Raw genomic sequence first — 16,229 nt, forward strand, 5'->3', positions numbered from 1 at the left:
AAGTAGATGAAAAATTGCTAAACCTGAATTTTTATTCAGCTTAGGGTTTAATTTGATCTTCTTTCTTTTTTTGGAGGAGTTTGGTGTTTCACAGAGATTTTTCAACATGGCTGACATCTTTTTTCAGGACATTCTATGTCTTTCCTTGTTGTTGTTTACATACTTGTCTGCTCCTGGTAAGCAACCTGCCAACTTTAAAGAGGCGGTCAAGCTAATCAAGTGAATTAGCTTATGCTTCCCTAATAATTTGCTTCTTATCAAAGCAGTTAGGTTGTACCTAGATATGAACCATATTAAAAACATATCTTATTTTGACTGTTCACCATTAGCATAATTAGAATAAATCGCTCCAAAAATATGGGTTTTTCTATTTTATTGACATTACATAAGCGCTCGTTCAGTTCAGATTTTGTAAGCTCAGATGAGAGCTCCACATTATTTGATTTTTGAATGAATAAAAAGAAAGAAAAATGGGTGAAATGGACTCTTTAAGTCCATTTAAAGAGACAGGACTCTGATTATTCAGGTAATAAATACCCAAACTGTAGTTTTCCTTCAGCATCATAGCATCAGAATTTGTCACTTTTAATTGGAAAAAAAACAAAAACCAAAGAATATTACTCAGCTCTGTAGATATATATATATATATATAGCCCCTCTCCAAAACAGGCCAGCCTCATGCTGCCCACTGGTGTTGCTGAAGCCCAGCATTACCAACACGACTCTTAAAGAGAAGACGGACGTGGAGGGAATAACCTTTGAGCGCCATAAAGGGAAACGCTCAAATTGTTTGTCGCTCAGAGATCAAAGGAAACAGTTTGGCTAAAAGGATGAAAGCAGCAGAAAAGATGCTTTCGGCATTAAGAACAACAAATCCTTCCCTCCTGTTTATTTGCCTTTGAAAGTGGGAGGAAATGAATTAAAACAAAACATAGAACGGGGCCCCGAGAGTCACTGAAGAGAGTATAGAGTGATACAAACGATGCGGTGTGTGTTTTGGTGCGAGTCCTGCTTCAGACAAAATGGACCAACTGCAGCCGTCCATAACGACCTCGTCCGATTAAGGATTAGAGGTTTTAGTTTGTCTACAACAACATAAAGACAGAAATGTAGAAAACTACCTGGTTATTCTGGGCAGTACGGTACTTTACACAAGTATTCAAACATTTTCATATCAAAATCTCAAAATGAAATGGAAAGAAAATGATGCATGGTTTTCAAAAATATGTGCATTGCATTCAATCAGTACCCCTTTACTCTAACGCTTCTAAATTCAGAACAACTAGTGTATTTCTCAGCCCTGCCCATTTTTTTCTTTGAGTATCTTTGCAAAACAACTCAAGCTATGACTGGGCCATTCTAGAATAAAATAAGCTCTGATTTATCACGTTAATCGACAGAATAATCGATTACTAAAATAATCATTTGTTGCAGTCCGTAATAAAACACATTAGGGTTTATCTGGAGAATTTCAATGGGTGTTGGATCAAACACTTTAGATTTTGGGGTCCCGTCCTGCCCACGGTGTGAAACACAAAACACAAACCAGAACTCTTACCTTACACAACTGCAAGTTGACCCATTTTGTGAAAGTCTTCTTCTGAACGTCTTCTCTTTCATCTGGACGGAGAAACAAAAACAAAGACCATCAGATCAGTAAAAGCCCACAGAAATACTACTGACAGTCATAATGTTCTTGAGCCTGTCAAAGCTTCTCCACGGACGCAAAGCAACGAGGTGCCCAGCGTGATGAGAGACTCTTCTAATCCTTCTCAGGGCTAATTGCATCCTCATCACATCGATCGGCGGCCCACTCCCAGGCCAGATCACGCAACATCCTGACGGCCTCCGAACGAAGCTCTAACGGAGCTGCCAAAAAGTGTTTACCTCCCGACAGGAGGCCTTCTTTTGTTGGAAGATCAAACAGAACCGAGGCAAAACACAAAGAAGCAGGTTTTAAGTAAAGTGGTTCGAGCCAACCTTGTTCCAATTGGTAAACCTTAAAATTGTGATCAACTGCTCTCTCTTCTCCCCGTTTTTAATCGCACCAAGCTGTGCTAGCGGCTAACGTGGACGGCTAGCAATTTCCGAGAAAAGAAGAAACTTCCCCTCCTCCCGGAGGGATGTTGGTCACATCCTTACAGCTGGTTTTCAGAGCTGCCTTTAGTATAGGCAAGACTGAAACGATAGAGAAAAGGAGCAGATCAGTCTGGATTTTGCTCATTACTCTAAGCTCTTTTATCTGGGTCTAGCTTGACAACTCAGGAGTTTTTCCCCCAAACAATTTAACTTAAACTTCAGGTTCAAATTTCATCTGACAGGTCGAAAACGAAGCTTATAGCTGGGGCGATGGGAAAAGGATTTTGCCGATAAAAATCTGAAAAAAGTGTTGAATGCTTATTGAACCGCTTCCTCTGATTCCCCTAAAAAAAACATCCATCAAGTCACCCCATTAACAAATACAGCTCACCCGTGTGACACTTAATCTCCATATGAATACATCTAACAAGAAAACTTTTCGTAATCGATACAAAATCTAGTATCCATGGAAGCATGGAAAAAAGCTTCTTTTTTTTTATGTGAAACTTTGGAAAAATAACTAATATAAATGATTACCATGCTTTAAGATGTTTCAATACAAAACATTCAAAAGACATGAATTGTTTTAATGCGGTATATTTTATTGTTCCGTGACAAAAAAAATCCCCACAAAGTCATGTTTGGTGGGATGTGTAAAAACATTTGGCCTGTCACAATAAATTGTTCTAGATGATAAATTGTTCCAGTAATTGTTGCGATTATTGATAATATTGTTGTCTTCAGACTATTTCCAATGTCATTATATTAATCATAACAATTGTCAATTCTTTATTGGTGAATGATCAATAAACTTTTTGTAGAGATATTTTAAATAACAACCAAAAGCAATAAAAATTATGAATTTACAACATTTTTATTGCTTTTGGTTGTTATTTAAAATATCTCTACGAAAAGTTTATAATAATAAAATAGCAACAAAAAAAAAGAACTCAACTTGTTTTTTGTATTTTTTTTTTTTGTATTTTTGTTCTTGTTGGAGAAATGTGATTCACCGATTAACGGGGTGAAACCAAAGTTGTCCTTTAATGGAAATGACGACGACAACTCTGCCATTTAACAGGTAGCGGACTCGCGTCTCATTATGAGGGAGAACAGATTACACCCTCATCTGGAAACAACATCAGGTTCATATTACAGCGGCTCAGTTAACCGGAAGTCTTTGAGCATGTTTGCGATTGGGAGCGCCGACTCTGGCCCCGCGCCGGCTAATGAAGCTGATAATGAAACTTCTCCTTTAATTAACAGGTCACGCGTTGAGAGGAAGTGCGGTGTGCGAGACGCCGCCGCCACGCACGCACTCAATTCTGACTAAGACATATTTCCACATGGTCAGAAAAGGACGCATGCAGCAAAAGAAAATCAGAAATAAAACTACGTGTGAAAAATAGCCGATTTATAGAAGATACTGGTTGAGACAGTAAAGAAAAGTTTGTCTGCTCTTAGTGGGGTTCTTTAAGAGGAACCTCAATTTTTCAAAAGCATTCCCTCCTGACCCCAGACTACAAAGCAACAGATTTCACTTCATTTATACAATTTCAGTTTCTTCTCCACATTTTCCCTCAAATCAATAAAGGTGAATTTTTTCACCCCGGTCTAACTCAGAATACGTGAAGATGATCCACAAGCGGAACTGTGCGGTCCGGAAAGATGAGAACCTACGACACAAAATCAGCAGGATTTATTTCAAGTGGAGCCAAAATCTATTTTTATATATTATAAAAGATTAGCATTTTTTTCTTTTTTTTTAGAGTAAAGTTTTTAATATTTTGTTAGTTAAACTTCAAACCTTAGTTTCAGGTGTTCTGCGCGATTCTTCTTCTTCTTCCCCGTTAACTCACAAACACAGCATCAGCAAAAGCTGACGGTATTGTTGGGATTGCTATTTTTACGGTTTGAAACACAAGTCTCTCCTTTTCCATCGCTAGTTTAATAAGAGCCTCAATTAAAAATGTATATTTGAAAATATTACTTGTTAAACCGCAACGCTTTATGCAACCGGTGATGTAAAGAAGCAGTTTCTTCAATGATGGATATTTAACCAGGATTTGTGTTGAAACTATAATTTTTTAATGATTATTTTTTATTGTTATAATAACAAATGCCATGAATCATTGTCGTAAAATGTTAAGACTATTTACTTATAAGTCCATATCTCTAATTCGGGGTGATGTGCAGTGTTGGTTTTTTTACACGTAGGAGTCGCACCAAAAATCTGCTCATTTTTGACTCACTGACTTTCACCTCTAGATGACAGACTGCAATCCAACCTAAATAAAACTTCACAAAAAGTTGAAATTTAGAAAACTTTCTCCTTCAAGCTCATTAAGGAGTGCCAGAAATATCTAAATGAATAAAACATTACAGAAGGTTTTATTGTTAATCGGTCGGACTGCATTAGAATATCCTGTACAGTTGGGAATTTCCAATATTTTGAGGATTTTTTTTGGTCCCAGTGAGACCAGGAAGCTCCCGCTTGTAAAGCCACAGAACATGGTGGCTCTGTGTGTGAATAAGCATTGCATGTGTTGCCAGAAAAGCCGAGGAGTTGTGAATTAGTGGGGACAGCCAGAAGCAACCAGACAGACACCAGAGGTGAGGGAGAGACACAAGATCAATAGTCCATTTAAACTGTTTTGTTACTGAAACTCGGAGCAGCTGTAAGCACAACAAAAGTTTCTGCAAAGACATTCAGAAAGAAAAACTTTTCAAGGTTCCTTGTCTCTGTTATTATAAGCAACACTTATGGTTTTGTGATGTATGAAAGAACAATTCAGAAACAAAATAAACATGTTTAATCTCGCTTTTCTCTTATAACCAGTTAAAATGGAAGAAATCTGAGGCAGAATAAAAACATCTCTATTTCTGCACAAAGCTTCACTATTCTAAGAAACAAGCAGGGGAGGGGTCAACTCTCCGCTGACTGAACAGAAAGGAAACAAAAAACTTGATCTAATGCCGCCCTGGGCAACTGCCAGTACGCCTCATAAGAAAAACTGCCACAGTAGGCCTTAATCACTTGGATGTGATTAATTCACTAAATGAATTAATCACATGATAAATGAAAACAAACTCAATCATTTTTACTTGCATAATTTATAGTTTTTCTCTTTTCCTACCAAATTCTGCATGACAAAAGTCTTCAGTCGGGTGTTTTGGTCATTTGTCGTTTCTGTTTTGTTTGTTTATTTTGGGTATTTAAAATGTCTTCTGGTTCCAGTGGTAAATGTTCATCAGAATTTAAAGTTTATTCTTGATCTGTAAGATTGTCTTCTTGCATTATTATGATTATTATTGATTATCGTTTATCGCCACAACTTCTGGCGCAACTTATAATCCAGCAGAATTTATTACTGTGACAGGCCTAAACCACAGGAAACAAATGTGACAGAGATTTATTTTCTATCAGTGGCTTGACCTCAACAACATTTGCTAGCTTGTACCTAAAGATGCTAGAAACACAATATTGTCTCAAGGCAACATTTAAACATGTCAGATGATTTAAACTATTTCACGTTTGTCAATTTACTTTGCTTAAATTCTTGTTAAACTAGATTAAAGATTGTAACCATTCCATGGCGTTTTGCTCCTTTCTGATTAATGCTGCCCTTGGCCAGTCTGTCTGCTCATTTGGACTATGTCTGAATTGGGAGTAATGAGAGTACATGCCGCACATTTCAGATTTTTGTTTGTGAAAAAAAACAAAAAAAAACGATCATTTCCTTCAACTTCTCATTTTGTGTTTGTTCGTATTGTGACGAGACTGAGATGTAAAATAAATGAAGCAGGTATAAATACTTTTGAAAGGAGCGATATCTGTAAACACATAAAGGTGTAACTGATAGTAGAAACTCATTGGAACACAGTGATTGTCAGTAAATTAGTGGCGTTTGTTTGGCGTGCATCAAACGGATCCCTGTGCCTGCAGATGAAGTCTCAGACAACAGAATGTAAAATATAAACACACTTCCAACTAAAGCCTCTCATTTGTGTAAAAACCCAGGATCGGCCCATTGTGACGTACGGACGCGCTCGCATATTTCTCAGAAATTAACCGACGCAGAAGACGCCGCCTCGGCTTTCATGTTCCCAGATAAACAAGTGCTTCAAAAGCTTTCAAACAGAATCTTTACCCAAACAAAGTGAAATTACGGCGTGTTAAATATTCGTTTTCTGATAGATTCCTGATTCGTTTGCATGGAGAACGCAGAGAGGGGAGGAGAGGGAACAGATGCCATCTAGGAGAACTTAAAAAAAACATTTTATTTGTGCCGAGGCTACCCCAGGATCATGATACACAAAGCGCCGCGTCCTCTCTAGCAGAATTCCTGCTGTCTGAATGATGTTCAGTAATTGGGACAACTTTACGACCTGCAACCTGAACAGAACTCATTAAAAACAAGAAAATAAAATGAGAGGAAAAATAAAACTGAACGGGAGGAACTTTTTTTCCTCTTCTTGGAAACTCATTTTCCTTAATACATTTCTTCTACACAGATCAGACTTTAAATATGTGAAAGTTAATTTAACAATCTTTGCATTCCCCCCCCTCCCCCGACAAAAAAAGCAAAACCTGGCAGGAAGATGCGGGTCGAAGCTGCAGACTTGAATCAAAATAAAGGCAGAGAAGTTTGTCTTTATAGCGAGAACATAGAGAGATTTGTTTTCTCTATATGAGAACAAATTTGACTCAATTTGCATTTGAGAAACTGATTTGCAGTTGGGTTTCATCAAGTCGAGCCATTATTTAACATTTCTCAACAAGTTTGCAGTTCAGCTTCCAGCATGAAAAGCTCTCCATATAGGGGAAGAGAGAGCTACATTGACTTTAAATAATAAAGAAAAAAAAGATACTTAACAGAGTCTGATGCTAAATTTCATATATCTGCCTGATAATTATTCTCAACCTGTTTATCATCCTAAAATGCATTTCTAATAGATTTACACAGTGTGTGGTAGATGGATAAAATCATCCGAGCCGTCTGATCCATCATGTGGGCTTCTCTTAACGGCCTTGTCAGTGTCCTAATGGAGCTCAGCGAAAGTGCAAGCACAGAAGCCCCGGGAGGGCAAACAAGTGATCTGTCTCCGCTGTCGGCAGAGCCCGGTGGCAAAAGTCATGTTTGTCGCTGTTTTGGCCACAGCTGCCTGGCAACTGTCACGGCTATTAGCCACGGACGGAATACGAGACCAAATCCAATCAGATCAGGTCATTACAGAGCGATGAGACGGACAGGAAATGATGGAGGGACGGGAGGCGGAGTGAGAGATGGCTGATAGAGGGAGGGAAGAGCGTGCGAGGCGGCGGAAACAATGGCGTGGAGAGATGACAAGATGGGAGGAGAGAAGATCGAAAAGCTGGGAGAGGGCGAGAAAATGACAGCAGGAAGGAAAGGAAAGTAATCAGAGACATCACTGCCAATTACCACCATACATAATAAGGCCAGAGATCACACTCACACACACACACCCACACACACACACGCACACACACCATCACTCACACACTTGGATGGGCATGCATAATTAATAAGAGTCAAAGTCAGTCAAGTTTGTGTTTTACCGACTTAGAAGTCGAGTTGAAAATCTTCAGTGGTTTTCAAGTGGTTCTCGTCAAACTGAAATTAAAATCAGCAAAGCCTAAAAGACAAACACTTGTTTTGGGTTGGTTCTGGAAAAAGAGAATCAATAATTACTTTCTTTAGAACTGATACTGTGGTAGTTCAGTCACTGCACTTTGACTCAGCTGCCAAAAACTAAGACGAGTGTAGAAACCAGTGTTTGAACCAAGATCCATATTAGAGATAATGTGACCATCTAGGAACCCAATGAAAGTCCAATAATTTGACTGCCCATAGGAGGTTGAACAATTAAGTAATATAATAATCAGAAATATTGTCAGGGTATAATTGGTTGGAGCCACTCCAAGCATTTGGTATACTGTAGTGATTATATCTTCATTAGCGCAGACAGAGTGTCCGCATAGTGTAGCCTGAGATAGAATATTATTAGCAGGACAATGCTTTGAAATTAGCTTAGCTTGTATAGATTTCATGGTGTCACGTTAAAGGAATAGTCTGTCTGACATTTTGACTGCTTACAATTCACATTCCTGATTACTTGGCGCAGACATTTTCAATTTTGCTCACAGAGTAGATTGCGGAGACAACTCAATCAATAAACAAAAAAATTTTTAAATAAAAATCCCATCTGAATATTATGTCTTACGTGGACACAGAACTAAATGCATTTTGCTGATTAGGAGCTGACAGCATTTGCAAGAGTTATAGACAGGATACCCTGGAGTGCAAATCTCAAGTCCTTCACCATAATCTCAAAGGCACAGAAAAGAGTTACTGAAATGTTTTGTTTTTCTTATCAAAGTTGGATATTTTCTTATGCAGTGGAAATGTAGGGCAAATACATTACAGTGATAAGATTTCCACAGCTTAAATTTGTACGATATGTTGCACTAAAGGTTCCCTTATTGTCTTCTTTCCTGGAGCACGATCTAAAAGTTGCCTGGGGAGTTTCAAGCATGTTTTCTTTCCTCTGAGTGGAGTTTCTTTTTTTTCCAGACCAATCTACCCTGGAGCAAAGCTCTGCAGAGTGATCATCTTAAACTGCTCCTATGAACACACACTCCAATCTCTGTCACAATGCTTTGCAGCTCCTTAAAAAATTGCCTTTGCCCTATTTGGCACCTTCTTGATTAATGTCCCTCATGCCTGGCCCCTGAATTAGTGGGCCATGGCCTTTCCTGACAAGCTGGTGTGCGACCACATTCTAGAAAATATGGCTTAGTTTCTGAGAAGTGTCTTTTGCACACTGGGGCACCTGTCACAAAAGGTTTCTTATATTAAAAGAACTCAGTTAAGTATATTTGCAAAGAGAGCTTCTCTCTCACACAACAGATTTGCTTGCGGTTCTTAGAACACCTTGTCTTTTAGGCAGAAAGCCTGTAATGAAAGGATTTAAAAAATATAGAGTAGGCCTTTCATATTACCTCTATAAAAGGCTGGGTTATTATAAGGGTTTGGGTTACTTTCAATCATCTCCGTACTTATACTGTCATAAGCTCAGACAGCTACAGTACATTATGGAGAGAAGCTTAAAAATGTTGCAGTCTTTTGTTAGCCAAAAACAGGACAGTGTTAGATAGAGAAAATATGTCTACTGTGGTTTCATCAGCCCAAAGGACATTGTCGATGGTCTGTTTAGAAGGAAAGCTGCAAATACCAATTAAGCAGCCATAATATTTTTAGAGATAACAGTCTTTCTCCATCAACTTTTACAGAGAAACCAAACTTGCTACGTCTTTTCTAATTTTGCTGTAGGGAATTTAAACATCTAATATGGTAATTGAGGGGTGTCAAGAAAAAATACAGAGATGACCAAGCTTTGTCCAAAGCTAGAGTAAACATGCCTGGATATCTCAATATTTGCAGAAGTGGAAGTGTCTTAAATATCTCTCTGCAGAAAGATAAACTCCAAAAATTTAGGAAACTACCTCAACTGTTCTGAGCCCGACAAGCTTCATTTAAGTTATTAGGTCATTGATGATGTTTGACTCTTGAGAGGATAGATCTTTTTCTGAAATGCAATATTAGTTTTACGTGAGACGTAAAGGGAACGACAAGTTGGCAATACATTCACAAAGATGCTTTTTTGAGACAAATGAGATGTTTTGCTTTTTTAGATTGTCGTGCTATTAGGCAGATCATATTTATCTACTTTGTTCATCAGACTGATTTTTTTTTTACATAGGTTGATTTATACAAGTTCTTGCTACTTATACTGGGTTATCCTTTTCTGATAAAATGTGTTTGGTGATCTAAGGAATTGTTCAAATTCCTATGGATGACACTTCAATGTCAACACAAAGAAAGGCTGTCACAGATTTTCTCTTCAATCTCAGAGGCACAGTTGGCTAAAACCTTTTGTTGCATACTTTCTGTGGCTGTAACTGTCTACAGCTGTGAATGAAAACAAATATATAGGCTCCAGTGTGTAGTGCTCACACTCATCTGCAGTCAGACAGGACGAGGAGAGATAGACGCAAAGAGATGGTGATCAAAACAAAGTGGAGGAGGGAAATATTTTTCTCCTCAACCCACTAAAACATGTCCTTCCATTTTCAATCATAGTGCAATTCAAAAAAACACAAACACCCCTAATGTCTCCTAGATGTGACATTCCTTTAAGAAAAACGAGACAAAACTTGGTGCCTCGACTCAGTCCTAAATCGGCTTCCTCTTTACTTATTCACAAATCAGTGCAGTGAGCTGTGAGCAGCAAAATGAGATTTACTGCTTTGTCACACCCCATCATTGTCAGTTTGACATCTGTAACACGTAAAATTGCGATTTGAAAGCCACAGACACGCTGTAGATGCAACTTTGTTTCCTTCTGGGTCAAAATTTGTGAGGGCACAAACTATAATTCATCCAGATGTCAAGAGGAGGAGCTATATAAAAGGTGCTGAGAAGCAGTTATGGCTTTGAAGAGGGACGTATTTTGTACAGAGCTGAAGAATAATTTGACGTGGATTGAGGTTTTAGCAGAGGAAGGAATGATAAATGGGGAAGAGGAGAAAATAACATCTTAGGACCAAAGACACCAAAGGCAACCCAAGAACAGAAGATATTAGAAAGATGATGAACAGATAAGAGAGGAATAAAAAAAACAGCTTTTATAGATTACAGATAGGAGATGGAGGACATTTTCTGAGACTAAAAAGAAGTAAATGTGAAAAAAAGTACAGGGCCTCGTAAAACGATTCATCCCCTTCAAACACCTTTTGTCACATAACAATAGACTTATACATGTTACAGTGTGATAAACACAAAGAAGCGCATAACTGTCAATATCCCAAGATTTGGGAGTCTTGACTAAAAATGTCAAAAAACACTCATAATTTGTGCTAAAGTGATTAATTAACTAATTTAGTAATCGATTAATCATTAACTGGAGTATAAATACTCAAAGAAAGGCTATTTATTGAAACAACAATATACTCATGGCTAAAATATATATATATATATATATATATATATATATATATATATATATATATATATATATATATATATATGTATGTATAAATACTTTTGCAAGCCACTGTACAGTAATCCGTGTGAATGGAGAGACTAAAATTTGAGAGGGTTAGTGATCTCACATGTATCACATTCAGCATCACACAGGCACTTTGCTCAACCTCAGTTATGATTCTGTGTGTGTGTGTGTGTGTGTGTGTGTGTGTGTGTGTGTGTGTGTGTGAAGGTGCAAAGTCTGACTGTGCTGTGTGAAAAACAAAGGGCTGCGTATGCGTCACCTGCAGTCAGAGTCGGTGGAGACAATGCGATTTCAAAGCAGCAGTATTTGATTATGCTTTTATTTCCACTGAAATGGTAAAGCCAACAAATCATCACACACAATTCCACACAGCAGGGATCTAAAGTCCCCGAAAGAAAAGGAGGAAGTGAAACCATTACACCTGCTGCAGCTGCACAGCAGATTGGCCTTCTTTAGCTTTCTCTGAGTTTCCTCATTCAAACTCGCTAATGTGAAATCAGTTCGATTTACTGCCAGAAGAGCACAAATGCTGAGAAAATAACTGATTTAAAACTTTTAATTTTGCAGTTTAAATAAAGAAAATTATTTTCTTTTCCCTTTCCACTGTGTTGTAAATTTGCTGTTGTGTTTTTGAATACTCACATTGCGGATGATTATCGGCCAAATTATTAGCATTTTAGAAGACACAATTGTTAGCCAAATCTATTAAAACGTGAACTTTTTACTACTCCTATTACATTTACAAGTTTTTATGATACTGTAGTAGTCATGGGAAGCCGAAGAAAAGAAGTGGTTCAAGCTATAATCTAGAAAAAAGTCAGTTAACATTAAATGCAATAGAAGTCGCACAAGAAGAAAGAAGTAGCAAAAGCAGAGCTGACCAGGACACCTCATCATCCACAGAGATAATGGACACATGATGCAACAACCCACCTTGTGATTGAGTCTTTTGAACAGGGACACAGTTTGGTCATTTTTCATTTTTGAGTGTTTATCTAAAACGGGTAAATTCGGGTAGCGCAGTGCAAAAAAAAAAAAAAAAGAGAGAGAGAAAGAAAGCAGTACATTATTTCATTTTTAATCCAATTTAAAAAGATCCTAAATTACACGCAGAACTAATTCAACACAAGCCTGAGGAAGACTGAACACTATTAGAAAAATGAACCCAGCCCATCCCTATAAGTGTCGACCTCTTTCAATGTGTTTCTAAGAGCCCCAGGTGTGTCTGATAGAAGGATTACATCCCCTCTTGTGTTTGGTACCTGCTGATATATTAAACGTAGCAAAAAGTAACATTCGGTAGCTAATGCGGCAGATCTCTTGATGCCACAAGCAAAACAGTTAGAAAAACCTGACATGAAACTGAATTTTGACACAAACACTGTTTTAACCTCTGAACTTTTTAAAATGTTTTCCCATTGCAACAAAAATCTAACATATTTCATTGAGATTCTGTTTGACAGACCAACAACTAATATGTTGTCCTGTTACGAGATTTCTATGCTATTTCTGAAGGCAACCATTGTCTGTGGACTTTAGTGGCACAATATATGCACGATTCATTTAGTTCTTTGTCTCCACCTGAGTTTTTTTACTGCTCTTGAGCATGAGTGAGGCGTGTTGTGGTCACATGGCACAGCTTCCACCTGTTCCAGATTAACCCAGTGTGCTACGCTGCCAGGTTGGGATTAACCTCTCCACAAACACAGATTTAGCACACACAAGTAGCAGGAAGTTCTCTGCCTTTGAAACACACAAACACACCTTTCCTGTCACACTCCTATGATAATTCCCAATGATGAATTACAGTCCGTCATTAGCGACTAAATATATAGCGACACTTGGTCGCTATATATTTTTTGCGGGCTCCCCACTGCGTGCCTCTTTCACTCCAGTCTTTCTCTTAGCAATTTATGTCTTCATAAAAGCAGACTTTCTTGTAATTACTGCTTCTGTAAAGAAAAGTAATCTGTCCTCCTGCTGGGTTTTATTAGACGGCAGAGCCTTGAAGGACTTTATCTCCTCGCTCTTCTCCTGTTAAGACATTTCAGACACTAAATAGGAGCGCTACATCTGCAGTGCAAAGGGGTAAGAACTCCTTACTCATTATGGATGAGGAAATATAATGTTTTCAGAGACTTTCACACAAACACATGCACTCTAAAGCCCATAAAGGGTTGGAGATTATAGCTGCATGAAATGATGATGGCCGGTACCAACATCAAAAACTACTTACACTAAAAAATGACAGCCATAACTATGTTTAATACAGCAAGGCTAAATGACTTGTTTATGTGCGCTCTGTAATGGCATTTTCAGGAATGCATATCAATAAAGCGCTTGGTGCGAAGGCAATACTGTAAAAAGGGAACTCATGCCATATAATGCTAGTGTTTTGTTCAGATACTATGTGATAGAGCAACATACATTTGATCGGTATTCAGATTCTTGCTAGTGAAAATGTGTGTCTGTATTTATTCCCCTTTACTCCAGCAACCCTAAATTAGGGGTGGGCGATATGGACTTAAAGTTTTATCACAATATTTTGTGGTACTATTCCGATAATGGTGAAATATAATCATAGAACCACAAACAAAAAAGCCGTTCTTAAAAAGTAAAGCCTGGTGGCCCGCCAGGCTTACAATACACCATCCAAAAGAGTCCAAGACTGTAGATGTCAACCACATCTGTGGAGTTTTGTTTCATTGAGGTGGTTTTGTGTGTTTTCATAAGGCCATAAAATAAAATATTAGCGTTATCTATCGTGATGGACAAGTGATCAGTATCAAAAGAAAATACATCTGAGAGAATTTTGATCATTTCTCTGAACTCTGATCCAGAACTGCACGGCATTCTGGGAGATAAAAGATCATACAAGTTCATCTGTACAAATTGTTGTTCACAGATGCTTTATGTCTTATGTCTTTATGCAATCTGACAGACGTTTCCATGTCTATATGTGTAAAGCTGGTAGAGACATAACCCATGACAAAAACTTCTCTAATTACATTTTTTGCTAATTTGGCTCTAAACAAATGCATACTGAACTTTTCAGACGTTTATTTGCAAAATAAATGTAAAAAATTAAATACCATGTCATGTTTTTCTTCTATTTCACAATTATCCAACACTTTGTGGCAATGAAAGATGAAGCAGGAAGTGGTTCTGCTCAAAGTTTAGCTAATAAAAAATGTTGTCTTCATGTTTAAAGGGAGCCTAGAGAGATGTTAAGCTAGCTACGAAACAGACAGGGATCGTCTTACTGGTCCAACTTTGTGCTGGATTGGCAAAGAGCGCTCCCGAAGTGTCCGAGGATCTCGGAGATGTCGGCACGTGGCACTATAGCCACAAGCTGCGGCCGCCATGGCCACAAGTGTCGATTACAGCCCAACGTCCCATTAAATTTCCCATCCTTTTTCAAATTTCTCACGCCATTAGCTCCGAAGACATTATCATTAAGCAGGCTCGATGAGAGCCACTTTGGAAAGGAGCACAAACACGTTGCAGATAAAATGCTCGCTGTCCTAACGTGATCGCTTCTTACTTCTGCAGCAAAAAAGAAGAAAAAAAAAAAAAGAGAAAACCCTCTTAAAATGCTCATTTAGTGTACATAAGTGACTGCGCTTAGGAATCTCATTTAAGGCTTGTTAACATTTACTCACATTAGCTAGAATAAGCTGTTGGCCTCGCCCTCAACAAGCTGCAAAACTTCTCAGCGAGCTTAATTGCTTAATTATTATTACTCACGGATTGCACTTTAACATGAAAAAGTTTGAACTCGAGTGGGAAAAAAAAACTAGGAGAAATTATAGTTTTCCAAACTGCATTAAGAAACGGCAGCGCAAACCCGCCTCCCCCTCACCCTGGACTTGGAAAACAAATGCCTCCCGCTATTTGTTCGGAGAGAGAAAAACTATTAAGCAGCCACTATGTCTCCAACTGTGTTTACAAGATGGGGAAAGAGGCAAGTGCAATTTGATTTGTGCTGATATTTTGTGACACAATTTATTTAAAAGCACAGCTGTTAAATCACATCTAGACAGGCCTGGTGTAGGACGATTTGTCACCCGTTCAGAATAAAGAGGGTCTACAAACAGTTCTGTTTGTAGAAAAGTCAGAGATGATTTCTGGCCCATGACCTATGACCAGAGCATCTAAGGCACATTTAGCTTTTTTTTTTTCTTTATTTTTTTTTACATCGACCTAGGAAGTTTATTTCTATGATTAATTCATCAATATTTAATTGTTTTTACTTCAAACATCATCAGTTGTAGTTTGCCAAGTTTAATGTAAAAGAGCTTTAAATAACTAAGAGGGATGGGAGGGCTGCTTTTGTTTCTATTAATTCGATATAGCGTTCTATTATTATATATACATGGGTCCGTCGCTATGGTTTCTTGGTTTTGTTCTTTTCTCTCTTTCTGCAGGTGTAGAAGCAAACTTATAGGTTATTGTGTTGTATTCCTTCTTTCTCTTCCCTACCCTCATGTCCTTTTCCAAAAATTTTCCATTTTTTCAGTCTCCATGTTCACTACACTTTAAATAAACCCAAACCAATTTCACACAGACAGACACTCTTCCTGCCAGCAAGAAGAAGACTGGTGGGGCACCCCTTCAGTTTCTAAAATACGTCTGATATTTAGGCCAGGAAATATTCCCAAATAGACAAATTCATCTTTTTTGTTAGCAAGGGGAAAGTGTAGAAGCTTTCTTGAAACAAGTTAATAGACAGGAATAGTTTCGGGAGGGCCAACGCTGCAGTACTCTCTGGCTCCATACAGCAAGAGAAAAACTGAACATGGTCTTTGTCACCTTATTGAATGAAAAACTCCGATTAGCACATTCTGCATGGGGTTGGTGTTTTCCTTCAGGATCTGTGGGTTTTCTCAGGGTACTCTGGACAATTTTAAATACTCCCTCTGAGTTCACTGTTGACTGAATTGTGCGAGCATGGATACTTGTACTTGTCTTTAGTGTTCCCTAAGGGCTTTCAAGGACCAGGCGACTATAAAAAAATATAGATGAATAGATAAATCCCTTTTTTTCTATGAATGTTG

At 38.1% G+C, this 16,229-nt stretch overlaps 1 protein-coding gene across 5 annotated transcripts in view; it reads right to left on the reverse strand.

The window, feature by feature from the left end:
- Positions 1-16,229, reverse strand: part of dmd (dystrophin) — a 232,638-nt gene that overhangs the window by 160,670 nt on the left and 55,739 nt on the right. For all 5 annotated transcript variants that reach the window (XR_006370052.1, XM_044110231.1, XM_044110234.1 and 2 more), the window contains one exon: positions 1,559-1,620. Coding sequence is in view for 4 of the 5 variants with exons in the window: in XM_044110231.1 (XP_043966166.1) it covers positions 1,559-1,620 (62 nt within the window). In the remaining variant the exon portion in view is untranslated. The remainder of the gene's footprint in view (positions 1-1,558; positions 1,621-16,229) is intronic.

The sequence above is a fragment of the Gambusia affinis genome, linkage group LG24 (assembly GCF_019740435.1).
Source record: "Gambusia affinis linkage group LG24, SWU_Gaff_1.0, whole genome shotgun sequence".
In the NCBI taxonomy this organism is placed as follows: domain Eukaryota; kingdom Metazoa; phylum Chordata; class Actinopteri; order Cyprinodontiformes; family Poeciliidae; genus Gambusia; species Gambusia affinis.